At 32.0% G+C, this 23086-nt stretch overlaps 1 protein-coding gene across 1 annotated transcript; it reads left to right on the top strand.

The window, feature by feature from the left end:
• The first annotated feature begins 5067 nt into the window (after window positions 1-5067).
• LOC139511838 (eukaryotic translation initiation factor 3 subunit I-like) lies at window positions 5068-23086 on the top strand. Its single transcript, XM_071298955.1, has 9 exons — window positions 5068-5198; window positions 9286-9466; window positions 12259-12324; window positions 12711-12851; window positions 13856-13977; window positions 14398-14508; window positions 20216-20305; window positions 21776-21942; window positions 22916-23086. Exons 1-9 carry the CDS (start codon window positions 5196-5198, stop codon window positions 22995-22997), a joined length of 963 nt encoding a protein of 320 aa, XP_071155056.1. The 5' UTR covers window positions 5068-5195; the 3' UTR covers window positions 22998-23086.

The raw sequence follows: 23086 nt of genomic DNA, 5'->3' as shown, positions 1-23086 counted from the left end.
GCTGAGGGTGAAACAAACAATTTTTTTTTTCTCCAAAAACTGGAAACAAACTTTTTTTCCAAAAAAAACCATAGCCCCCCCCCCCCCCCCCCCCCCCAGAAAATCAAATGGTTGCTGCCTAAACAAAAAAAATCACTAGAAGTGGCTGTGAATAAACTCATCAAAGATACAGAGAAATTTGTACGCCATGAGACGCAAAAGATTCGTCATCGACGCTCGAATATATAAAAAAAAAAAGAAAGTTAAAAAATGCCCCAAAAATACGAAGTTAAATAGCATTGAGAACCCAAAATCCCCAAAAGTTTTGCCAAATACAGGTAAGATATGTATTCCTGAGATGCAAAAGCCTTATTATTTCCAAAATTTAAAGTTTAACTTTTGTATAATAATTATGACCATATTAATGATAAGTCATGTCAATACAGAATTGCTGACTACTGGACTGGTGATCGTGACCCTCATAAAACTATAATATCAATGTTTAGGCGTAAATTTATGATAAACATGCATCATTGCTCAACAATTTGGTAATGTCTCGCCTATTGTTAGACTTTGAAACATTTCTAAAAAGCACTAGCTACGAGATTTGAAAAAAATAGAATATGATTATGTTTGGTTCAATCGTTCATAAAAGTGAAATAATGAAATAATGATTCGTTTTTGGCAGCAAATTTGACGCTACATTTTTGTCAAAATAAACAACGAAATATCGCTGATGAAGATTGGTTACGCATGCATAAGTCGTGTTCAGTCATTTATAAAAGGAAAAGAATGTCAACATTGAAGTGAAACATAGGTTTCTTATTAACTTATTTGTTTAACCTATAACATGAAATTAAATAGACCTATAAAAATCCAATTACCGTGACGAGGTCGCAATCTATTTAGATTTAGGTTTATGTTTATATCGGGTGATGTGAATGTCGGGAGTATTCGAGGGTCATCTCGGCAGTTATTTAGATGGCGTCTAAACTAAAATAGACATGAAATTCTGATATACATTATCGAGTACATGATTTGTCAACTGCTTAATTCAGACTTATTGTAATTTGGATATATACGTTTTAGTATTTTATAAATTAAATTTGAGGAATTGAGTCAAATCGTTGAACATGAATTTGGCAGCTAATGCCCCTTTAAAAACATGAGTCCGCTTTATTTTAACACTTACATTCTGAACTGTTTAACATCGTGTAGACTGCAACGATGAATTTGTATGGTCGTACGTACTTGATAATAAACTCATCATAGATACCAGGACTAAATTTAGTATATACGCCAGACGCGCGTTTCTTAGTGTGTCATTTCAGTTGCCGGCCCGCTAACCGTAAGCAATGTTTCTTTTGCAATTTGTCAGAAATTAAAACTTTTAAAAACTAGTTAAAACTTGCACTGAACGATTAGTTGCAGAACACTTATTAGCGGCCGAGATGAAACGATATTCAGTGGCGGATCCAGGGGGGGGGGGGGGTTCCGGGGGTGCGCACCCCCCCTTTATTTTTGCCGATCAATGCATTTGTATCGGGACATATGTTTTGCACCCCCCTGCACCCCCCTTTGCCCTGGGTTAGCACCCCCCCCCCCTTTTCGAAAATTCCTGCATCCGCCCCTGATCTTTTACTGTTTTTGTGAAAGGTATCACCAGCCTTTTATTCTATGTTTTCGTCACTGACCAGATTTACAACATATATCAGTAAAATAACGGTACTCAATTGTAAAAAACTATCAGATTTTTTGTTTTAAATTCAAAAGAATTTGAAAACTTTAGACAGTACTAAAATATATATGTAGTAAATTTGTGAGTAACTCATTAATTTGTACTGACAATTCAGCAGTATAAACGTAAATATGTATATATACAATACTACTAATGGGAACTATATCTTCAATTATTAATGCTCAAATGATATTTTGGTTAAAAACTATCTTTGTTTGGTTAATAAATTTTGTTTCAGAATATCAACATATGTAAATAACGAAGATCTGCTTTAAGGTTGGTCGTTTTTCAAATATTCCTAGAAATGAGAGAATAAAATTGAGAATGGAAATGGGGAATATGTCAAAGAGACAACAACCCGGCCATAGAGCAGAAAACAGACTACGACAACAATTAAAGGGGACAGTTTTCACACAGCGATAAAATCCCGCACCCAAAAAGGGGCTTTAGTTGTCCCCTAAACAAAACTAGTTCAGTGAAAATTGACGTCATACTAAATTCCAAACTAATATGAAAAAAAATTAGAAATGATACAAGACATACGCTCTTGACTTGAGACAGGCGCAAAGATGCGGCGGGGTTAAACATGTTTAGTGAGATTTCAAGTTTCAACACTCCCCCTATACCCCTAGCAAATGAAGAGAAAACAAACACATAGCAATACACACAGTAAAACTGTCCGAGTCTGATGTCAGAATAAGCTAAGATTTTATAATAGTCTCAGGAATAGGTAACAAAAGAAACTAAGAAAAATGATAATGATAAAAATTAACAAAGGACTATGAACAGTTAATAACATACCAGCTGCAGACCTTAATTAAACTGATTAAAAGATGTTGTCTTCATCCTATTTACATCAAGTACAATACCTCCCGTAAGAGGTTTAGCTACATACGGTCATATATATATTTTGTAAACTTGTTTTAGGTGTTCATAACAAATCCATGAATTTGGAAATTTTATCCGAGCTAGGACGATTCCCACTTTATTATGATATGATTAAATCCATGTTAGATTACTGGTATCGCTTGGAAAATCTTGATTCCCGATTTTCTCTTCTTAAAGATGCTTATGTTACATCACAGAATCTTTCTCATTAAAAAAAACCCATCTTGGTATGGCTCTATGAAATCAATTCTTGAAATGATCCCAGACATAAATTATCTATCTTCACCATTACCAAAAATTAATAGCTTCAAAGCTAATATGAAAAAAAATTAAAATCATATTTTATAGACTTGTGGAACACTGAATTGGTAAAGCATTCAGATGGTAAACTTAGAACTTATGTTACATTTACATCAATTTTTGGAAGAGAACACTATCTTTCCATTATTGGGAATTTTGAACAGAGACGAAGCTTAACAAAGCTCAGAATTTCATCACACCACTTAAGAATTGAGTCCGGAAGGTATCAGGGTACTCTCCAAAATGACAGAACTTGTACTCGTTGTAACTCCGGAGGTGTGGAGGATGAATATCATTTTTTATTCCAATGTGTTAAATTTAATGATGACCGCAATCATCTATTTCAAGAGATAACTAAAAGTTGCCCCAACTTTTCAACTCTTAACGCAAGAGATAAACTGATATGGCTTATGAACACAGAAGATAAGTCTATTTTCACTGCTGCATGTAAATTTATTTCGAAAAATTGTTAATTATGTGGCTTTCTTGTCTGCTTCAGACACCAGGAGGACTGTGTAAATACAACAGCTCATTGAGTACCACCCCTTGGTGTCTGTTGCAGTAGGGAAACCTACACTATTCTCAATACCTGTTTACTGCAGTTTATGTTATTAATTGCTGTGAATATACATGAACTTTTTTCATTTGTGTTTGTTTTTCTGCATCAGATACGAGGAGGATTGTTAGAGCTTTTAAGATCACAATCCTAGAGCATCGTCCCTTGGTGTCTGTTGCAGCTAAACAATCATTTATTTTATATTTATACATTTTCAGCAAAATATTATAAAATAAAGTGAGAGAAAAAAAGTAAATAAATAAATGGGGTTTGCCACATCTCTGGAGTAGCAACTCTCAAATACTTTTTATTTGACAAATAATACCTGTATGACTATTTCAATAGTTTATTTTAAAATGTTATGTAAAATACTGTATATTGTATCAATTATATATGTTATGTGTATATGCCCCCCTGGGGACCTAATTTGGAAAATAAAATTTATCTTATCTGATATGACCGTACTGTAGCTACGTTGTTCGGTGTGAGCCAAGGCTCCGTGTTGAAGGCCGTAAATTGACATATAATGGTTTATTTTTATAAATTGTTATTTGGATGGAGAGTTGTCTCATTGGCACTCACACCACATCTTCCTATATCTATAAAATATACGAGAACTTGTAAAACCCGTATTATGTCAACACTGAACTGGTTTTTGAATAAATGTGTCAGTTATTTCGAATGCAAAGACCCTATGAGTAAATCAATATTAATACCAAAACATGCCATTAATAAACTGACAACAGTTTTGTAACTATATATCTTCTAAATAAATCTGTTTAAAGATTTGGTTAGCTTTTGGGGTGGTTGCCGACATTTTTGTGCTTTATAAAGAATCATATTCCCATAAAGATTAGATGTAAAATACCTAATGTATCATATTCCATTACCATGTGAAAACTATATTGCTTAATCTAATAGGATTGTTCTCTTTGATTTTGTTAGCAAAAAGTATCAATTTTTCGATGTGTTACATTATCATGCATAATCATTTCAATAAGCGTTGAAGACTGCACCGGCAGGCTTCAAAACTGAGCCGAATTGGATAATTTACTAAATATGCTAGTGTTATGATAAGTATTTTTGTTATGTCTGAGTAAAAGTTATTGTAACTATGTATCTATATTGTTTGTTTCTATATTCTGTTCTTCTCATTTTTTGTTCTTATATGCTTCTTGATTGATATTAAAAAGTAAAATGACAAAAATACTGAACTTAGAGGAAAATCAATTCGGAAAGTCTATAATCACATGGCAAAATCAAATAACAAAACGCATCAAAAACGAATGGACAAGAACTGTCATATTCCTGACTTGGTACAGGCATTTTCAAATGTAGAAAATGGTGGATTAAACCTCTTTTTATAGCGCTAACCCTCTCACTTTGATGACAGTCTCATCAAATACCGTAATATTCAGTACATTGATGCGTTAACTAAACAGACACAATAATACATGTAATAGTCACAATAATAAATCACAGTTGAACTGGTGTGTTAATGTTGTCGTTATCATATTCGTATTCAAATTAACTTTGTGATTGACAAAGAATTATATAAAAGTTAAACTGATTTATCAGGTTTATGGTAGAAGAAATGAAAACTATAACGCCTACAGTACGGAGCTGTTCTCAAACATGAATGACAGGTTTTAACCCTTTCTCCAATCAGATTTATTTCCGGTCAACGTGCTGTCATGAAAGTTTATACACGAATTTCACAATAAAACAAATAGAATGGTAAGAATAATAAGTGAAAAGTATTTTTCACTGTTGTTTATGAAACACATACATATAAAAGTATACCAATAAGCTATGTACCAAGGAATATTTTCAAGTTTATTGGATTTATTCCCAAAAAAACGAGACCAGATGGCAAATTTCTACATTTTTAAACTGTCAACATGCCGGGTACGTTTCTCCAAATAACGTTAGACCCCTTTCACGTTCGCACCCTTTTCACTGTGCTTAAACGGCTGTGGTTAAGTTACCCACAGCCCAAGATGGAGCCGCCTTGCGTCGGTTAGATACTTTTCTTCTATATAATAACAATACCACGAATGCATCAATTAAACAACTGAATTTAAAAGTTGTATTAATCGTTTAGGGAAACCCCTAAACTGGAAAGGTGATTAAATTCACCAAAATAAACGATCACAGCACGATTTTAAAAAACACTTAGGCTGTCCGTAACTTCAAAACAACTTGTCCGTAACTTTTTTCATCATACCAATAGAGATGTCCGTAACTTTCAAAGAATCGACATACGCGGATGTAATGTTTAAACTGATGATAGAGATTCCATCGAATACATATTCACAAAACGAAGTAGATGTCTAGTATGATATAATTCATTGTATCGATGAAAGACAAAATTGGGAAAAATATGAAAAAAATCACGATAAATCCGTAAAACTCGGGTCTCATTTTGTATAACGTCGGGGTACCCGAATCGCCTAGTTCGGAGGGTTGTTTCCGATCATAGCAGATAAACTGTTGAAACATCATTGTTCGTTTTTATTTTTGAACAAGTAGACTACACAAGTATTTTTTACACATACATGTAGCATGTATACACTTACTGATTTTCTGCCAGCAACGACAAGGGTAGCGTGAATCCGGGATTTTGGAGGGGAACCCAAATTGCCCAGGCGTGCAGTGGATAGACTATACGAAACTTAAGTGCACAAACTTTTTCCGTCTTTTTGAAAAAGCCAAAAACACTTTTCTCTCATCCCCACAAAAACAAATCCCATCAGCATTGACAGTAAAATAAAAGGGGTGTCAATCTGGACACACTGGGACGTTGCGCACGGTGATATTGCGGCACCCTGGCCAAGATTTACAGTAAATGGGAAAACTTTAAAAAAGGACATTTTGTATAAATGAATAAACCTAGTTTTACAGCTAGCTGCATATTTCATTTGTATGCAAGTTGCATTAAATCTCATTAAACTGAATAAAACTAAAAGACACAATAGGTAAAAGTCAGTGACAATAAAAGGAAAAGAGCAGTCATCATAGTGTAACAATTCGACATAGTATATAAAAATATAAATAACTACGTAGGAAAACAGGGTAATTTAATAGTCTAACAACCCCTGATGACATACAAAGAGAGAAAAAAAACATACTAGGAAACATATTCAAAAAATCATAACACTATAACTAACTGGTGGGATGTATAAATACCGAGCCGCGTCAAAGAGTATTCATCAAAATACACATAGAAAGAAACAGAGGTGAAGACAAACTGCAAACATATAATTAAACTCAAAACATTAAAGAGTATGGAAAAGCCTTGGTCTGACAAGCGAAAAACGTCGATAAGACGCACATCAGTAAATAAAAGTTCAAACCATAACCAGGATGGAGTACCACAAACCCCACATAAAACGTCTGTGGTGTAAGTATGATGCGTTAATAAAATCACATTTGGTGGTGAATGAGTAGTATAAACGGCCGCGAAGGTTACAAATATGATGTTTATTGTCTTCTAATTGTTGAAATTATAATTCTTAAAATTTTAAATCAAAAGTTACCCACATCTAAAAATAAAGTTACGGACAGTCTGCTTAGTTTCGATCAAAAAGTTACGGACATCTTATGTATTTTTTAAAGTTGACCTTGCGCTTTAGTGAACTCTATATTAACAAATTTATGGTAATTGTTAGTCATTTCTTTATTCAATAATCCTATAAATATTTACATTCTGCATGAAAAACGTCGCAAAAGGTACATTTTGTATGAATTAAATATCAACGAGTTTAGAGTCCGCCATCTTGGGCTGTGGGTAACTTAAGTTACCCACAGCCGTTTAAGCACAGTGCTTTTATTGGTATTTACTATTGTCTTTAACTTAGTCTTAGTCATATATATAGTGGGCAAATAAATGGGGTATGCGATTTAACGCAAAAAAGTGCTACAAGTACATACTAAGCATAAAGAACAAAAGCCAGAGATTCTATACACTCAACGGCCACATACTCCATCAAGTTCAGAGCAACCAAAACCTAGGAGTGCAGATATCAGAAGACGTGAAGTGGAGCACGCACATAACTAACGTTGCTAAAACGGCAAATTCAACCCTAGGCTTCCTCAGAAGAAATTTACACCATACTGTCCACAGGAATGTAAGAAAACTGCTTACATTTCTCTAGTAAGATCAACAATGGAATATGCATCAACAGTATGGGACCCCTACAGTATAGCAGACTCAAACAAGCCAGAACAAATACAAAGACCAGCAGCACGCTTTATCACAGGTGACTATAGAACTAGAGAAGATGGCTGCATAACAAACATGCTTACAAAATTAGAGCTACAGGAATTGCAATTGAGACGCACAAGCTTATATTTTTGTACAAGGTGGTTGAGGGGCTGCTACCTGCTATTGATCCAGACGACTTCCTCAAATCAGCAAGACCAAGACAGCTAAAATGTTTGACAACTGTCAAGCCACAAACAGTTGAAAAACAAGTGAGGAATAATACCAGGTGTTTTGACATTCCTACCAGTAAAACACTGCAACATTCAAATTCATTCTTTGTGTCCACAATAGTAAATTGGAACCATCAAGAAGACACTATTGTTTGCGCAACAAGTGTAGAGAGCTTTAAATCTGCTCTCACGAAAAGTCAGTAAATCGACAGTGCCTTCACTCCCGTTGTATAAAAGCCAGAATTGGTAACTACGACGTACCCATACAGATACAGATAGTTTTTGATTGTTTCAAAATAAAGAGTCATCTAATAAAGTAAAATACTGAATAGGTTAACTTAGTTCAAAGGGTTTTATTAGGCCTAATTGAACTGCAAAAAAGACAGCAAAGGTCATAAAAATAATTCAATTTTGGATGCATCACGTCTTATGTTTGCGAGGACAATGTTGCGTCTATCAGCTAATGGTCATAATTTTGTCAAGTGACCGTGACGTCATGAATGTTTCATGTGTTTGTCATGTTTTACTTTAATAAAATTATAAGGAATGACTGTAATATTTGTTCTGTCTACAAATTCTTGGTCTATTTAGTGTGCACCACATTTTTGATGTTATTTCTACAGAAAAAATATTACAGTTTCTGAAATAAACAAATTTCCCAATTTCAATAAAATTTCAGTAAAAATAATGCATTTTCCACAATAAATATGGTATAGGTAGTTTTGAAAAAAGGCAATAATATCACTATACAAAGCAATCTTAGTCATATAGAAAAGTGTCAGCCTTCAAGCTTCACTTTTGAGTCCACAAACAAGAAACTCAATAGATTACTTTAGCGGTTTTTGGCACAACTTTGTAAATGTACAATGTTACATATCTGGCATGGATAGCATCACTGCATATTTGCTTCAAGTTGAAATTAACATTGTGAAACCCGTAGCTATATACAACATGAGTAACCATGATTTTCCAAAACTCAGAAGTTTAGATGAAGAATTGGCATGAATACATTTGTACAGGTGTAATACCGCTTTTGATTTTCCCCTATTAGTCTTTGTTAAATTTGCACTTTTCAAAAATTTTACAGAATTTATCTTTGTTCTAATAAAGAAATACTTGGCATGAGTAAAGTTTTATCTTGTCCAGTTCTATAGAAAAAAAATCTCGCTATGTTTCTTTTCTTCCTGTGTACAAGCTGTAGTAACCATGTAACCTCAAGTTTCCAAAATATTTTATAGAAACACCAAATAAAAAATGGATAGATAATGGTGCTTTGAAAAACCAAAGATGAATGTCTAGGACACAGATTTTTTTTTTACTGCAATGAAATGTTGTAAAATTTCCTACAACTGTCAAATTCAAGGGAATATTTTTTTTCTATTTACAGAAGCCAATTTTATTACACGGACACGAGAGATCAATCACCTGTATTAAATACAACAGAGAAGGTGACTTGATATTTTCAAGTGCTAAAGATAACCAGCCCAATGTATGGTACTCCCTAAATGGAGAGAGATTAGGATCATTCAGAGGACATAATGGTGCAGTGTGGAGTATTGATGTCAACTGTATCCTCAAATTATACTTCTGTTTACATCAAGAAGAATAGTAAAACACATGAATTATCATTAATCTTTGTAAATTTGGTCCTCATTTTGAGAGTACAGATTGGTAAATTTACATTTCTAACAAACCCAAAGTAATTTTTCTGTAAGGCATTTTACCATAAATTTGTAGTCTGACTGTTTTAACTTATTAATGATAGTAACCTTTTAACATTGAGACATCCCCATGGCCTTAGTTCAGTGTTAAATTGTAATATTACATTGGTTGCAATGAATTATGGTTGAAATGGATTACATTGATTTCCCATAGAAATAAAAACCGATAATTTCACATGTGAAATAAACGTGGTTATTTCACTCCTCCGACATGTCTGACGTGATACAACAAGAGGCGTTGTCAAGACGTTGTCGATTACGTTGGATCAAAACAAATTGTGAAGTCGTAGACAAAGATATAGTTCCTTACATTTTTATACGTATATTGATATCATGTTGGCATCGTCGTCTGCGTCGTCGTCCGAATACTTTTAGTTTTCGCACTCTAACTTTAGTAAAAGTGAATAGAAATCTATGAAAGAAATCTATGAAATTTTAACACAAGGTTTATGTCCACAGAAGGAAGGTTGGGATTGATTTTGGGAGTTTTGGTCCCAACATTTTAGGAATAAGGGGCCAAAAAGGGCCCAAATAAGCATTTTCTTGGTTTTCACACTATACCTTTAGTATAGGTAAATAGAAATCAATGAAATTTAAACACAAGGTTTATGACCACAAAAGGAAGGTTGGGATTGATTTTGGGAGTTGAGGTCCCAACAGTTTAGGAATTAGGGCCCAAAAAGGGGCCCAAATAAGCATTATTCTTGGTTTTTCGCACCATAACTTTAGTATAAGTAAATAGAAATCTATGAAATTTAAACACAAGGTTTATGACCATAAAAGTAAGGTTGGGTTTGATTTTGGGAGTTTTGGTCCCAACAGTTTAGGAATAAGGGGCCCAAAGGGTCCAAAATTAAACTTGGTTTGATTGCATCAAAAGTTGAATAATTGGGGTTCTTTGATATGCCGAATCTAACTGTGTATGTAGATTCTTAATTTTTGGTCCTGTTTTCAAATTGGTCTACATTAAGGTCCAAAGGGTCCAAAATTAAACTTAGTTTGATATTAACAAAAATTGAATCCTTGGGGTTCTTTGATATGTTGAATCTAAAAATATACTTAAATTTTTGATTATTGGCCCAGTTTTCAAGTTGGTCCAAATCTGGGTCCAAAATAAAACTTTGTTTGATTTCATCAAAAATTGAATAATTGGGGTTCTTTGATATGCTGAATCTAACTGTGTATGTAGATTCTTAATTTTTGGTCCTGTTTTCAAATTGGTCTACATTAAGGTCCAAAGGGTCCAAAATTAAACTTAGTTTGATTTTACCAAAAATTGAATCCTTGTTTTTTTTTTGATATACTGAATCTAAAAATGTACTTAGATTTTTGATTATTGGCCCAGTTTTCAAGTTGGTCCAAATCAGGGTCCAAAATTAAACTTTGTTTGGTTTCATCAAAAATTGAATAATTGGGGTTCTTTGATATGCCAAATTTAACTGTGTATGTAGATTCTTAATTTTTGGTCACGTTTTCAAATTGGTCTACATTAAAGTCCAAAGGGTCCAAAATTAAACTAAGTTTGATTTTAACAAAAATTGAATTCTTGGGCTTTTTTGATATGCTGAATCTAAATATATACTTAGATTTTTGATTATGGGCCCAGTTTTCAAGTTGGTTCAAATCAGGATCCAAAATTATTATTTTAAGTATTGTGCAATAGCAAGAAATTTTCATTTGCACAGTATTCAGCAATAGCAAGAAATCTTCAATTGCACAGTATTGTGCAATAGCAAATATTTTCAATTGCACAGCATTGCGCAATAGCAAGAAATATCTGATTGCACAATATTGTGCAATAGCAAGAAATTTTCAATTGGAGTTATCTTTCTTTGTCCAGAATAGTAGTTGAATCAACTTAAATCATTGTTTTATACAATATACAATGTATATTCACTTTTACTACCAACTGATAAATTAAAACAATCTTTACCATTCAGTGATAACAAGCACTCTATTTACATTTTAATATTTTATGATGTATTTAAATGAGTAGTTATTGTTGCAAACTCCATTAGAAATGTGAATTGAGATCAGTTTTGGAAAAAAGGGAAAGGGGGATGTGAACAAAAAAAGGGGGGGGGTTAAATTTTTCTCATTTCAAATTTTATATATAAAAAGAAAATTTCTTCAAACATTTTTTTGAGAGGATTAATATTCAACAACATAGTGAATTGCTCAAAGGCAAAAAAAATATTTTAAGTTCATTAGACCACATTTATTCTGTGTCAGAAACCTATGCTGTGTCAACTATTTAATCACAACCCAAATTAAGAGCTGAATCCAGCTTGAATGTTGTGTCCATACTTGCCCCAACCGTTCAGGGTTCAACCTCTGCGGTCATATAAAGCTGCGCCCTGCGAAGCATCTGGTCTTTTTAATTTCATTAAATAAAAAGGCATTTGCCAATGTAATAAAAAGAATAACTAATAACCAATGTAATAAAAAGAATAACTAATCAAAGAATTTAAATATCGAAAAATATTCGTGACCAAATAACACTGATAATTAACTCATGTGTATGCGCGTACATGAATAAAAATGTTGTTTAATCACTTGTTGAATATTTTTCTCTATTTGAATGCCTTGATTAGTTATTCTATAATCATCAAATTGATTGTTGCCTTAACATAAATCAGGGGATACAACAAAAGTTTTAACAGCATCAGCTGATAACACATGTAGGATATGGGATTGTGAAACAGGTAAGCTTTATCTAATATTACTTAAAAAGGAAGTAAATAAATTGAGTGATCGGTTGGTGCTTCACGCCACATTCAGCACTATTGTGCTATTTCGTGGCTGTCATTTGTCATTATTCATCTAACAGTTTCATAGACATGCACTTATATTATTTGATTACTTTTAAATTAAAGCTGCCATAAAAATTTATTCATTTGACCTTGTAATATTTTGTATTGTCAGTCAGTCCTGGAGAAAAATAAAAATTGAAAAAAATTAAACCTGTACAATAATTGCTGTGATAAGGAATTTCTATAAATATCATCAGTGTTATTCTTAATAAAGTATTTCCATTCTATTATTGCTCCTCAGATTTTTTTAAACACATTTATTCATTGTTTTTTTCCAGGAAAACAGTTAGCTAATATAGAAACCAAAACAGCTGTAAGAGCATGCAACTTTTCATTCAGTGGTCGATATATAATGTTTACAACAGACAAAACTATGGGACATCCATGTGAAATTTACATCTATGATGTGACAGATACTTGTAAGTTTCAGAATTTTAGAACTAAAAAAAACCCAACAAATTTCAAATTTACAAACAATATATTTTGGTCATTTATTTCAGTTGTTGACATTGATTGTTGTTTATACTTGTAATAGTTTATAGAAAGTATAAAAATCACTCAGTGTTGAAACTTTAAACTTAATTAATAAAATAAAAAAATGAAGAATTCAACATGTGACAAGTTCTTAATGGTTTACAAAAAGTGAAGAAAGATAAATAAAGAAATTGAAAATGTTTAATTCCTTTGAAAAAAAACCTTAGAATTTAGACAACAACTGAATATGGAGATCAAAATGTAAGAGTCAAAAGTATGTATATCCTCAAATATTGTCCTTTTCTCAAATCTGTGTCCCATGACTCTAAAATATGAGACCCTTCTTTTGGTAACGTACTTTAGATTTTGAGTTATGAAATATAAACAGGAAGTCTCCAGTTGCTAATAAATTCAAAGAATTAGGATTTACAATATAGGTTTGCTACTGATAACTTAAATTGGGAAATTTAAAAGTGATGTGCTGTAATGATTTACACATGCATTTAGATTCAGCATTTTGTACTTTTGAAAATATAGGGAGGGTATTGTGTTATAAATAATAGAATGTGAATGCCTTGCAGTAAATTTTGTTTTAACAAAATTGAATAAAAAGAATAATTTTTAAATATCAGTTGCTGAAAAATAACTTAATAATGAGGTAAATCTTATGAACTTGATTCAAATATTCTCCTGTCAAAGGAGGGGGTTAAAGTGATCATTATTATAGAATCCCCTGGGTAAAATCAGGATTTAGTAACTGCTTACCAAAAAAATTCTGCCCATAAAAAGGTATTAATATGTCAAATCTTGCAAGCTTGTGCAATATGATATAATCGTCTGAAACAATATTCCTCCATGTTAGTGCAATAGTCATATACATGTAGTACAACACAATGTATGTTAAATAATGTTTATATTGAACACTTTATCATTTATTCCATGATTTTAGCTTCCCCAGTAATGGTTATACCTATGCCTGACAAGAAGATTACATCTGCTATGTGGGGACCTTATGAAGAATATATACTAACAGGACATGAGGATGGAGAAATCTGTCAATATGATTTCAAGGTACTTGTTACTCAAAAAGCACAAAATTTATGAGTTTTGTGGCACATTTGTGGAAAATTTTTGCGCAAACGTAGGACAAATTAGCACAAATGTAGGATGAATAAGCGTAAATGTAGGACTAATTACCATTTACACATCATTTGTGTTATGAAATTATTGTTTGAAACCTTTTATGCAAAGAAAATGGATGTGTGGGTGTAAAAGGCAATATTCCTACATAACAAAATTGTATGAAAGTTAAACATACTTTTCAACTTTATAGCAGTTGTTCCCCTTGACTATTGATACATTTTGCACTTAAGATATTTTGTTTACTATTGATTGATAATGTGTACTTTTGATTCTTACTATAATTATTTTCATTTCACCAAAATTATTTATATACTACATTGTCTATTATCATAATTTCCATCATTTCAGACTGGTGAAAAGAATGACAACTGTAGAATCCATACAAAGGCTATCAATGATATGCAGTATTCTCTTGATATGACAATGTTTATAGCAGCATCTAAAGATCACACAGCCAAGGTATGTTAGGGATCAAAATGTATTCTATAAATAGCACAGCTTAATAAAAATCTGATGTACAGATAAAAAAAAATTAAAGTGGGTATGGATTTGAAAAGATCAGCAGATTGGACAAATACCTTTCATTTTTGAAGATCACAATCAGTGGAGTTGTACAAAACTGTTGAATCCGTTTTCAAAGTTTAATTCTGCTTTCACAATTGTTAAAAAAGAATTTTATTTAGAAATATGGAGAAGAGGTATGATTGCTAAAGAGACAACTATACACCAGAGTTCAAATGAAGTGAATTTAAGCACTTATAGGTCACTGTGCAGTCTTCAACAATGAGAAAACCATATAAAAAGCTCCAACATGAAAAATGTAAAAACAGTTGTTCACCAAAGTGATAATCACACTTAATTTTCTATATTTTATAACATACTTCATGACATGTACTCTTAATACGTTATATTCATGTAAATATCAGAATATGTTTACTAAGGCCACACCAATTTGATTCCTTGTTCGACGGACCCGCCCGCACCTATTTTTTTCAAAACAGAATTTTTTTATTTTTTTTATATTCCCGCTTCCCGCATCCGGAAATGTAATCATGTCTATTTCCCGCACCGTTTTTTTTTTGTAAATGTTATAAAAAGATATCAACATTGGTTTCTTTCCCCCTTACTTATGTTCCCTATCAAAAATGTTCGTTGTTTATAGAATAAAGTATAAAGTACAAAGAACTTCTGAAGGATTTGGCTTCAACTGCAATTATATTGTATGCTGGCAAAACAAAACTATCTATAGCCGCTGCATGTTTATGCACCTGTCCTGATTGATTCAGGGGCCTGTCGTTCAGCAGTTATCGCTTGTTGATGTTGTTCATTGGTATTTTCCCGTTTTGATATATAAATAAGATCGTTGGTTTTCCTGTTCGAATTGTGTACGCTAATAATTTTTGGATCCTTTATAGCTTGCTGTTTGGTCTGTATCAAAGACCTGTGTAAAAGGACGTACTTTGACCTGTGTTTGTTATTGTCAGGTTGAGAACAATCTTCCCTCAGACAAGGGGTCATTTTACTGATGTAGAAAAGAAAATAGAAATACCAAGGATTTGTATAGTTCTTCTATACAAAACCTTTGAAAACTTAAAATTTTGTACTCAAAAAGAGAAGAGTTGCATCATATTTTAAACAACTTTTTCTAAAAGAGGGGTCCACTTATTTTGAATAATATTAAACTGTTAAAGTAAATGTGTTAATTTAACATGGTTAAAGTCCAGGAATATTACAAAATTCTTGGAATGTTTTGACCATTTAATACTAGATAGATATATAGTTCTTTGAGAAAATATGAGCCCTTTTGTACAAACAAATATATAATAACTTATATTGATCCCTCATAAAACATGTAAAAGGGATATTTATAATATTAAGGGTTGCCCCCAAACTGATTATGACTTGGATGGAGAATTGTCTCATTGTCAGTCACACATACATAGACCAGATTTAATTATTTCTTGGTGAACAGGGAAAAAATACTTCAGAAATTAAAAAATGTCAAAGTACAAGTTATAAATCAAGTTTTATTATTGTCAAAACCTATTTTATTTTTACAACAAAAAAAATATAATCGCTCGCCTTTACTTTTCAGGCTTCGCCTCAAAAATTTTCAAATTAAATATTTTTTTATTAAAATTTTCAAATCGCTCGCTCGCCCCAAATTTTGGAGTCCAAAAATCCGTAGAACAAGAAATTAAATTGGTGTGGCCTAAGCCTTTTCTTGCTAGTCAGGGAGTCAAACAAGGAGACAGTTTAAGTCCTACTTTATTTAATATATTTGTCGATGATATAGGAAAATACTTTGATACCAAATCAACTAATGCAGTTAGTTTACATGATCAAAAATTGAACCATTTATTGTATGCTGATGATTTGTTATTGATATCTGAATCTGCAACTGGTCTCCAGAACTGTCTTGATTCTTTGCAAAAATATAGTGCTGAATGGAAACTGGATGTAAACTTCAAGAAAACAAAAATTATAATTTTCTCCTAAAAAAAGTAAATAAAGAAAATTTCTTCTTTTATTACAGTTCTAATGCTATCGATATCGTTGATTAATATAAATATTAAGAAGTTGATTTTTTCATAGCTCTAGAAATTTATACAGGTAGTGTCAAGCCTCTCATATAAAGCTAAAAAAGCATATTTAATGTTAACGTCTAAACTCCCATACATCGAAAACTTGTCTGTTCAAACCTGGCTCCAGCTTTTTAATTCCATGATAATTCCTATTTTAACTTATGGATCAGAAGTATGGATATCAAAATTCAAATCAAATTTTGAAGCATTAGACAAAAGTAAATTTGAAAAAACACAAAACTCCATATTTAAAAACATACTTGGGGTTCATGGAAAGTCTTCCAATCGAGCAGTGCGGTGCGGATTGGGTACATTACCTATTTGCAGTAAATGTTATCAACTTGTATAAATACTATGTGTGTCCCAGTGATATTGGTGAACAGTCTAGTGGTCCACATGAAATTCTCAAGGCTGCTTTTGAAGTGGACAAAACTCTTTTAAAATAAGTAGAGAAAATTCATGGTCTAATAAATTATCTGAATTATCAAAATATATTAGAATACCCTTAAACAATCATTGTAATATAAATTTCAAACAGAAACGAAGATTTCTACAAAAATTATATTTGAACTATCTAAAATGAAAGATGGAAACTGTGGTAAACTTTTAATTTTATGCCCTTGCCGTAGCGGAGGGGGCATTAAGTTTTACCCTTGTCTGTCTGTACGTCCGTATGTCCCAAAATTGGTTTCTGTTCTCTAAATTTAGTTTGACTCAACCAAATGTTATGAAACTTATACACAATGCTTATTACCACAAAACACAGATCAACTTTGAATTTTGGTGACGTCACTTTTACCGTTCTAAAGTTATGCCCCTTTACAAATGGAAAAATTACTAAATTTTTCGTTTCCGTTCTGTACTTCAGTTTGCCTCAACCAAATGTTATGAAACTTATACACAATGCTTATTACCACTTAACACAGTTCAAATTTGAATTTTGGTGGGGTCACTTTTACCGTTCTAAAGTTATACCCCTTTACATTTAAATTTTTCATTTTTTTCTAAAATATTTTTCTTCTTTGAAAATTGGAGTTATCTTTCTTTGTCCAGATGGTAGTTGAATCAACTACAACCAATGCTTCATACAATGCATTATTCAATTTTACTTCCCACTGATAAATAAACGCAATCTTTACCTTTCAGTGCTTACAAGCACTTTGATTACTGTTCTAAGGTTATGCCCCTTTACAAATGAAAAAAAAATGCTGAATTTTTTGTTTCCTTTCTCTAACTTGAGTTTAAGTTGTCTCAACTAAATGTAATGAATATATAATGCTCTTTACCTCAAAACTCAGTTTCAGCTCAATTTTTGAAAATGTCACGTTTATTTAGTAAAATTTATACTAAATTTAAAAAACAAGAATATTTAAACTTTAATGTTCCTATATATCTTAGAAAAAAACTCACCAAATTAAGAATAAGTAGGTATGCAAGACCAATAATACCCTCTAATGAGAGATTTGTAAATTTTGCATAGGACAAATTGAAAATGAGATACATTTCTTGATTGAATGTCCTCAATATAACAAAATTAGATCTAAATATAAAATCAATGAAATAAATTCAAATAATTTGAAATCCCAATTCTGAAAAAGAACTAAAATCAATTTGTATGTACATGAAGAAGCTCTTGATTTTAGAGACCACCATACTGTTTCATCGGATAATAATCCTTTATAGCCGCTTGTGCATATACACATCTTATATAGGTGATTGTTTTTTTTAAGTTAAATTATGAAAACTTGGAATAATCATGCTGTATATATGTATGATATCTATTATGAATTCTGAATGTAATGGTATCCATAGACCATATCTAGAATTTAATTATGACTTGTTGTTACATGGATCTTTATTTCATTTATAATAGATGTTGTTGTTGAATATATTATTGTCTGTATTTGGATCACACCTCTATTGTGCTCTTTCCAATAAAATATTGAATTGAATTAATTGAATTGAATTGAATTGAATAAATGAAAACTAGACACTTTTTAAAATAGTTCCTTTGTAGTTCACATGGATGCTCTCATACCTTCATTTCTTGTCTTATTTTTACGAAACTTGGGTCAAATGTTTATACCAGTCTTAAGGATTTTTATGTGGCATAGGTTTATATTCCCATTCTTTGCTATATATTCCCTTTTTAACCCTTCCCCTGATAAAGGCAAAACAAGGTAGATTCTTACAGTTAATTGTATAATTCAATTCTCAAAATTCTACTTTAAAGATTAGTTCTGAGATTCCATTATATATTACATATGTATCTTTATGTTTTCACAGTAGGAGGAAACATTATGTCAAACTAATAATACAGAAATTGTTTTTTTAACAGTAACATTTCATTAGTTGGCTGGTAGAATTGCATTGAAATATCAGCCTAATCCAGATTGAATCAAATAAGTGGATGTAAACACTAGAATTTAAACCTTTTGAAAATAGTATGAAGCATCTAAGGCCAACTAAATTTAATTAGTAGATTTTCATCCAAATTTTTGAAAAAAATGGGGCGGGTGGGAGGATTTTATTTTTTATTTTTTATTTCATATCAAACCATCTTGTGACGTTTCCTTCATATATGCAAGAGTGATAATAAGCTTATAGCATGTATTTACATGTACAAGGAATCGTACATAATTTTTCAACTTCTTAAAATTAATATCTCTGATTGGCAAACACTGTTCTACATGTACATGATCATGTTGCCACTTTAAAAACCTATTTTTTTAGTAAAAGGCAAACACATGGAAAAATGCTCTCTTCAGTTGGACTAACTACACCAAGTTACTTTTGCTTTCTTAGAATGAAGCAAATATGCATTGGTATGCAACACAAGAATTATGAGTACAGAATAAAATGAAAATTCAAACAGTGTTGAAAATAAAAGGGTTGGTGCTTTTAAGATTCTTATGCATGATGCCAATATAATAACAACGTAAAACATGAATTTAACAATAAGAAGAAGGTGTTTAATGACTCTATTGAGGGTATTGGGGCAGAGGTTGTTTGCTGTTTCTCAACAAAAAAAAACAATAGCCATGGGTAAATCTAAGTGTCTGTTTGCCGACTTTTTGAACTCAATATATCTCAAAAATCTAACAAGTTCGAGCTTGTGTCAATTGTTTTAATCCAGTATCAATAATAATTTCCACGGTTTTCTAATCATAGAAATTTGTGTCATGCCGCAGCGATTTACATTCTTGGAACAGCGTATTAATCGTAACCCGAATATTTTATGCCCTTCCCATAATCAATCTCTATTCTCGGTAGATGATGTTGTCATCATAGATCTGTAGAGTCATTTTAAATTACTCGAAGAAATACGAAAAACGAAAATTGAAACAGGAAGTTTTGAATGAAACGAAATCATTGACGTTTACCGGTAACGGAAATGAACAAAATCCGGAAATCGTAAATTTTTCAAAATAAAAAAATTCGGGGCGGGACGATTTCAGAGGGGCGGGCGGGGATGAAAATCTATCAATTAATTTTAATTGGCCTAAACTGTAGAATACTTTTAATTTCTTCTTTAAATTTTAGGTTACATGATATATAATTAATATGTTTATATATTTCAGTTGTTTGATACAAACAGTTTAGAACTTATAAAGACATATAAAACTGAGAGACCTGTAAATTCAGCATCTATTAGTCCTAACTTAGAACATGTGAGTAATATTTGTACAATTTTGAAATGAGGTTTGATATAAAAAAAAGATTTTAAATTTAATGTGTAATTTAAATTGAGTATAGGTTTATTGGATTCCACTTGCATGCTTCCATGAAAACAGGGAAATGGGCCTGAATTTTATTGTGTGTGTTCTCCTTTGGAAAAAGTTTATTGTATATCCAAAAACAAAACCTAGTTTTCAAAAACTCAAGGATGTTCGCTACTATTGATTGATTATTGGTAGCTTAACGTCCAGTGGCAAATATTTCATCCATATTCAGGACGAGAACAAGTTAACAATAAATACAATAGGTAGGTTGTTATGATAGAGGCCATCTAGGATAATGGTCGGGGAAATTTGGACTGCCACTGGAAAATGAGGGCATATTGGATAGGGACAGAAATTTAGCTTTGCAACAGGCCACCTACAGACCTCTCAAAGATTTGTTGCAAGGGTTCTGAACGTACAAAGATCGTGGCACTCTCTGTACACGAGGCATCGGATTTAACGTCCCCCATCTGACCGGACGTGACTGCGAACTTGATACATCCCGTACAGCCAAACGGACGCCCCACTTCAGCAAGTGTTTTACTGCTGGTCAGGAGAAGACCAAGTGACCAAATTTCTATACCCCAGTCACCCTTGGGGTTATGTTCGCTACTATGTTTCAAAATAACAAGCCTTTTAAAAGACTGTTGATAGTATATAAATAAAGGAACTAAAAAAGCAGAAAAAAAATGAAGGGTCCATGTGCTTGTTTTCGAGATTTATGCCATTGAAAATTTGGCGGGAAATAATTCTCTCTAGACTTTTCATACATATAACATTGGCACCCTTTTTCTTTAAGAAATTGTGAAAAAATATCAAGGATTTTATAGCATTTTCAAATACGGCTTTTTAAACTATATGTTATAAAATTATGAAAAGAAAAGTAGGGGTTAGCGGAATTTTTTTTTTTATGACACTACATGGATAAAACCAGAGGATTCCGAATATCTTGCAAAAATTAAAAAAAAAGAGGAGCGAACATCCTTAATGATAGCCATTCTCGCACCTATACTGACTTGTGACAAGTTTTGTCAGCAAGATATAATATAGCTCCAGTGTTTATCAAGAATTTTTTGTTTTGTTTTTCCTTAATTGTATGTCTGTTGAAACTTTGTAAAACAATATGTATTAGTCATGGTAGCAGATATTTATAACCATGTTAAAAGAAACTCAAAGGCTTCTGGTTTATACTGTTTTCAAGTATGAATTAAAAGAGATGTTTCCAATTTTTGCCTAAAATCATTACCAATAACAGACCTTGAAAAAAATGAAAATTTCCTTGAATAGACCTGGAATTTCAAAAGACAAAAAATATCATTACCCTGTTTGAAGAAAAGGAACTTACAATTTTGACCAAGTATTATTGATATTTTCATCAATGATGTCATTTAAGTAATTGGTACATGTACTCTTTTTAAGGTTGTTGTTGGTGGAGGTCAGGAAGCTTCCATGGTAACCACAACATCAACAAAGATAGGAAAGTTTGATGCAAGATTCTTCAATTTAATATTTGAGGAAGAGTTTGGAAGAGTGAAAGGTCATTTTGGTCCCATTAATTGTGTTAGATATCATCCAGATGGTAAAAGGTATGTTATAACTGATAGTTTTAAATATTACCATACTTCAAGTCAGTTTTAGTTAACTGATAGTATTGAAATATTAGCTCGAGTTACGTTTAGAAATTCTTCTTCATCAAAGTTATATAAAAGTTTGCAATTATTATGTGTAAAAATAATGGATATAAGTTTTTATATACGCCAGACAAATAATATTCAACAATCAACAAATAGTTTCTGGTTTTAATGTGTGAAGAGAATGCAGGCTTTGATATATAAAAAAGTGCTTGTAAGAAAAAGCATCTGTAAGTCTTCAATACTTTTGTATCATTATATAAAAAAGAAGATGTGGTATGATTGCCAATAAGACAACTATCCACAAAAGATCAAAATGACACAGACATTAACAACTATAGGTCACTGTACAGCCTTCAACAATGAGCAAAGCCCATACCGCATAGTCAGCTATAAAAGGCCCCGATAATACAATGTAAAACAATTCAAACGAGAAAACTAATGGCCTTATTTATGTAAAAAAATGAACGAAAAACAAATGTGTAACACATAAACAAACGACAAGCACTGAATTACAGGCTCCTGACTTGGGACAGGCACATACCGGTACATAAATAATGTGGCGGGGTTAAACATGACTGTTAATAGTTGTCAGTTTGTTGGTAAGATTAAAGACATTAAATTAATATAGTTGCATTTCTTCAATGGAGTGTTATTAAGGGGTAAGAGCAGAAAGTTTGATGGCATATCACTGCTAAGAAATTTCTCCTTTGTGCATTATTTACAGTGAATTAAGGGATAAGGGTGAATAAATTGTCGAAAAAAATTGAAAGTTTGCTTTACACTTCAAAACTGTTTGCACAAGAATTTTGACATGAATCTCCTTCTCCAATAAAAATGAAATAAAAAACATAAACCCTAAAAACAGTCATAATTAAAGGGATATATATATTAATCAATATTTTGATAAAACTTTATTTTGTTTCAGTTACAGCAGTGGTGGAGAGGACGGTTATGTGAGGGTTCATTATTTTGACCCTAACTACTTTGATTTCAAATTGGACTACTAAAAGTGTTTAAAATTAGAAGAAATTATTGTGACTAGATACCTTCTGAATGAAAATGTGGACCTATGACAAAAATAAAATCTCAAAACGGA

Source organism: Mytilus edulis, chromosome 1, assembly GCF_963676685.1.
Source record: "Mytilus edulis chromosome 1, xbMytEdul2.2, whole genome shotgun sequence".
NCBI classification, from domain to species: Eukaryota; Metazoa; Mollusca; class Bivalvia; order Mytilida; family Mytilidae; genus Mytilus; species Mytilus edulis.
The sequence above is the reverse complement of the archived record's forward strand: the minus strand, read 5'-3'. Positions and strand labels throughout refer to the sequence as shown.

Bases quoted from the DNA above. Each gene is read 5' to 3' on its own strand.
- LOC139511838 (XM_071298955.1), top strand. The intron at 9,467-12,258 runs GTATCCTCAAAT...AACATAAATCAG, and splicing joins GTGGAGTATTGATGTCAACT to GGGATACAACAAAAGTTTTA. The intron at 20,306-21,775 runs GTGAGTAATATT...ACTCTTTTTAAG, and splicing joins TTAGTCCTAACTTAGAACAT to GTTGTTGTTGGTGGAGGTCA.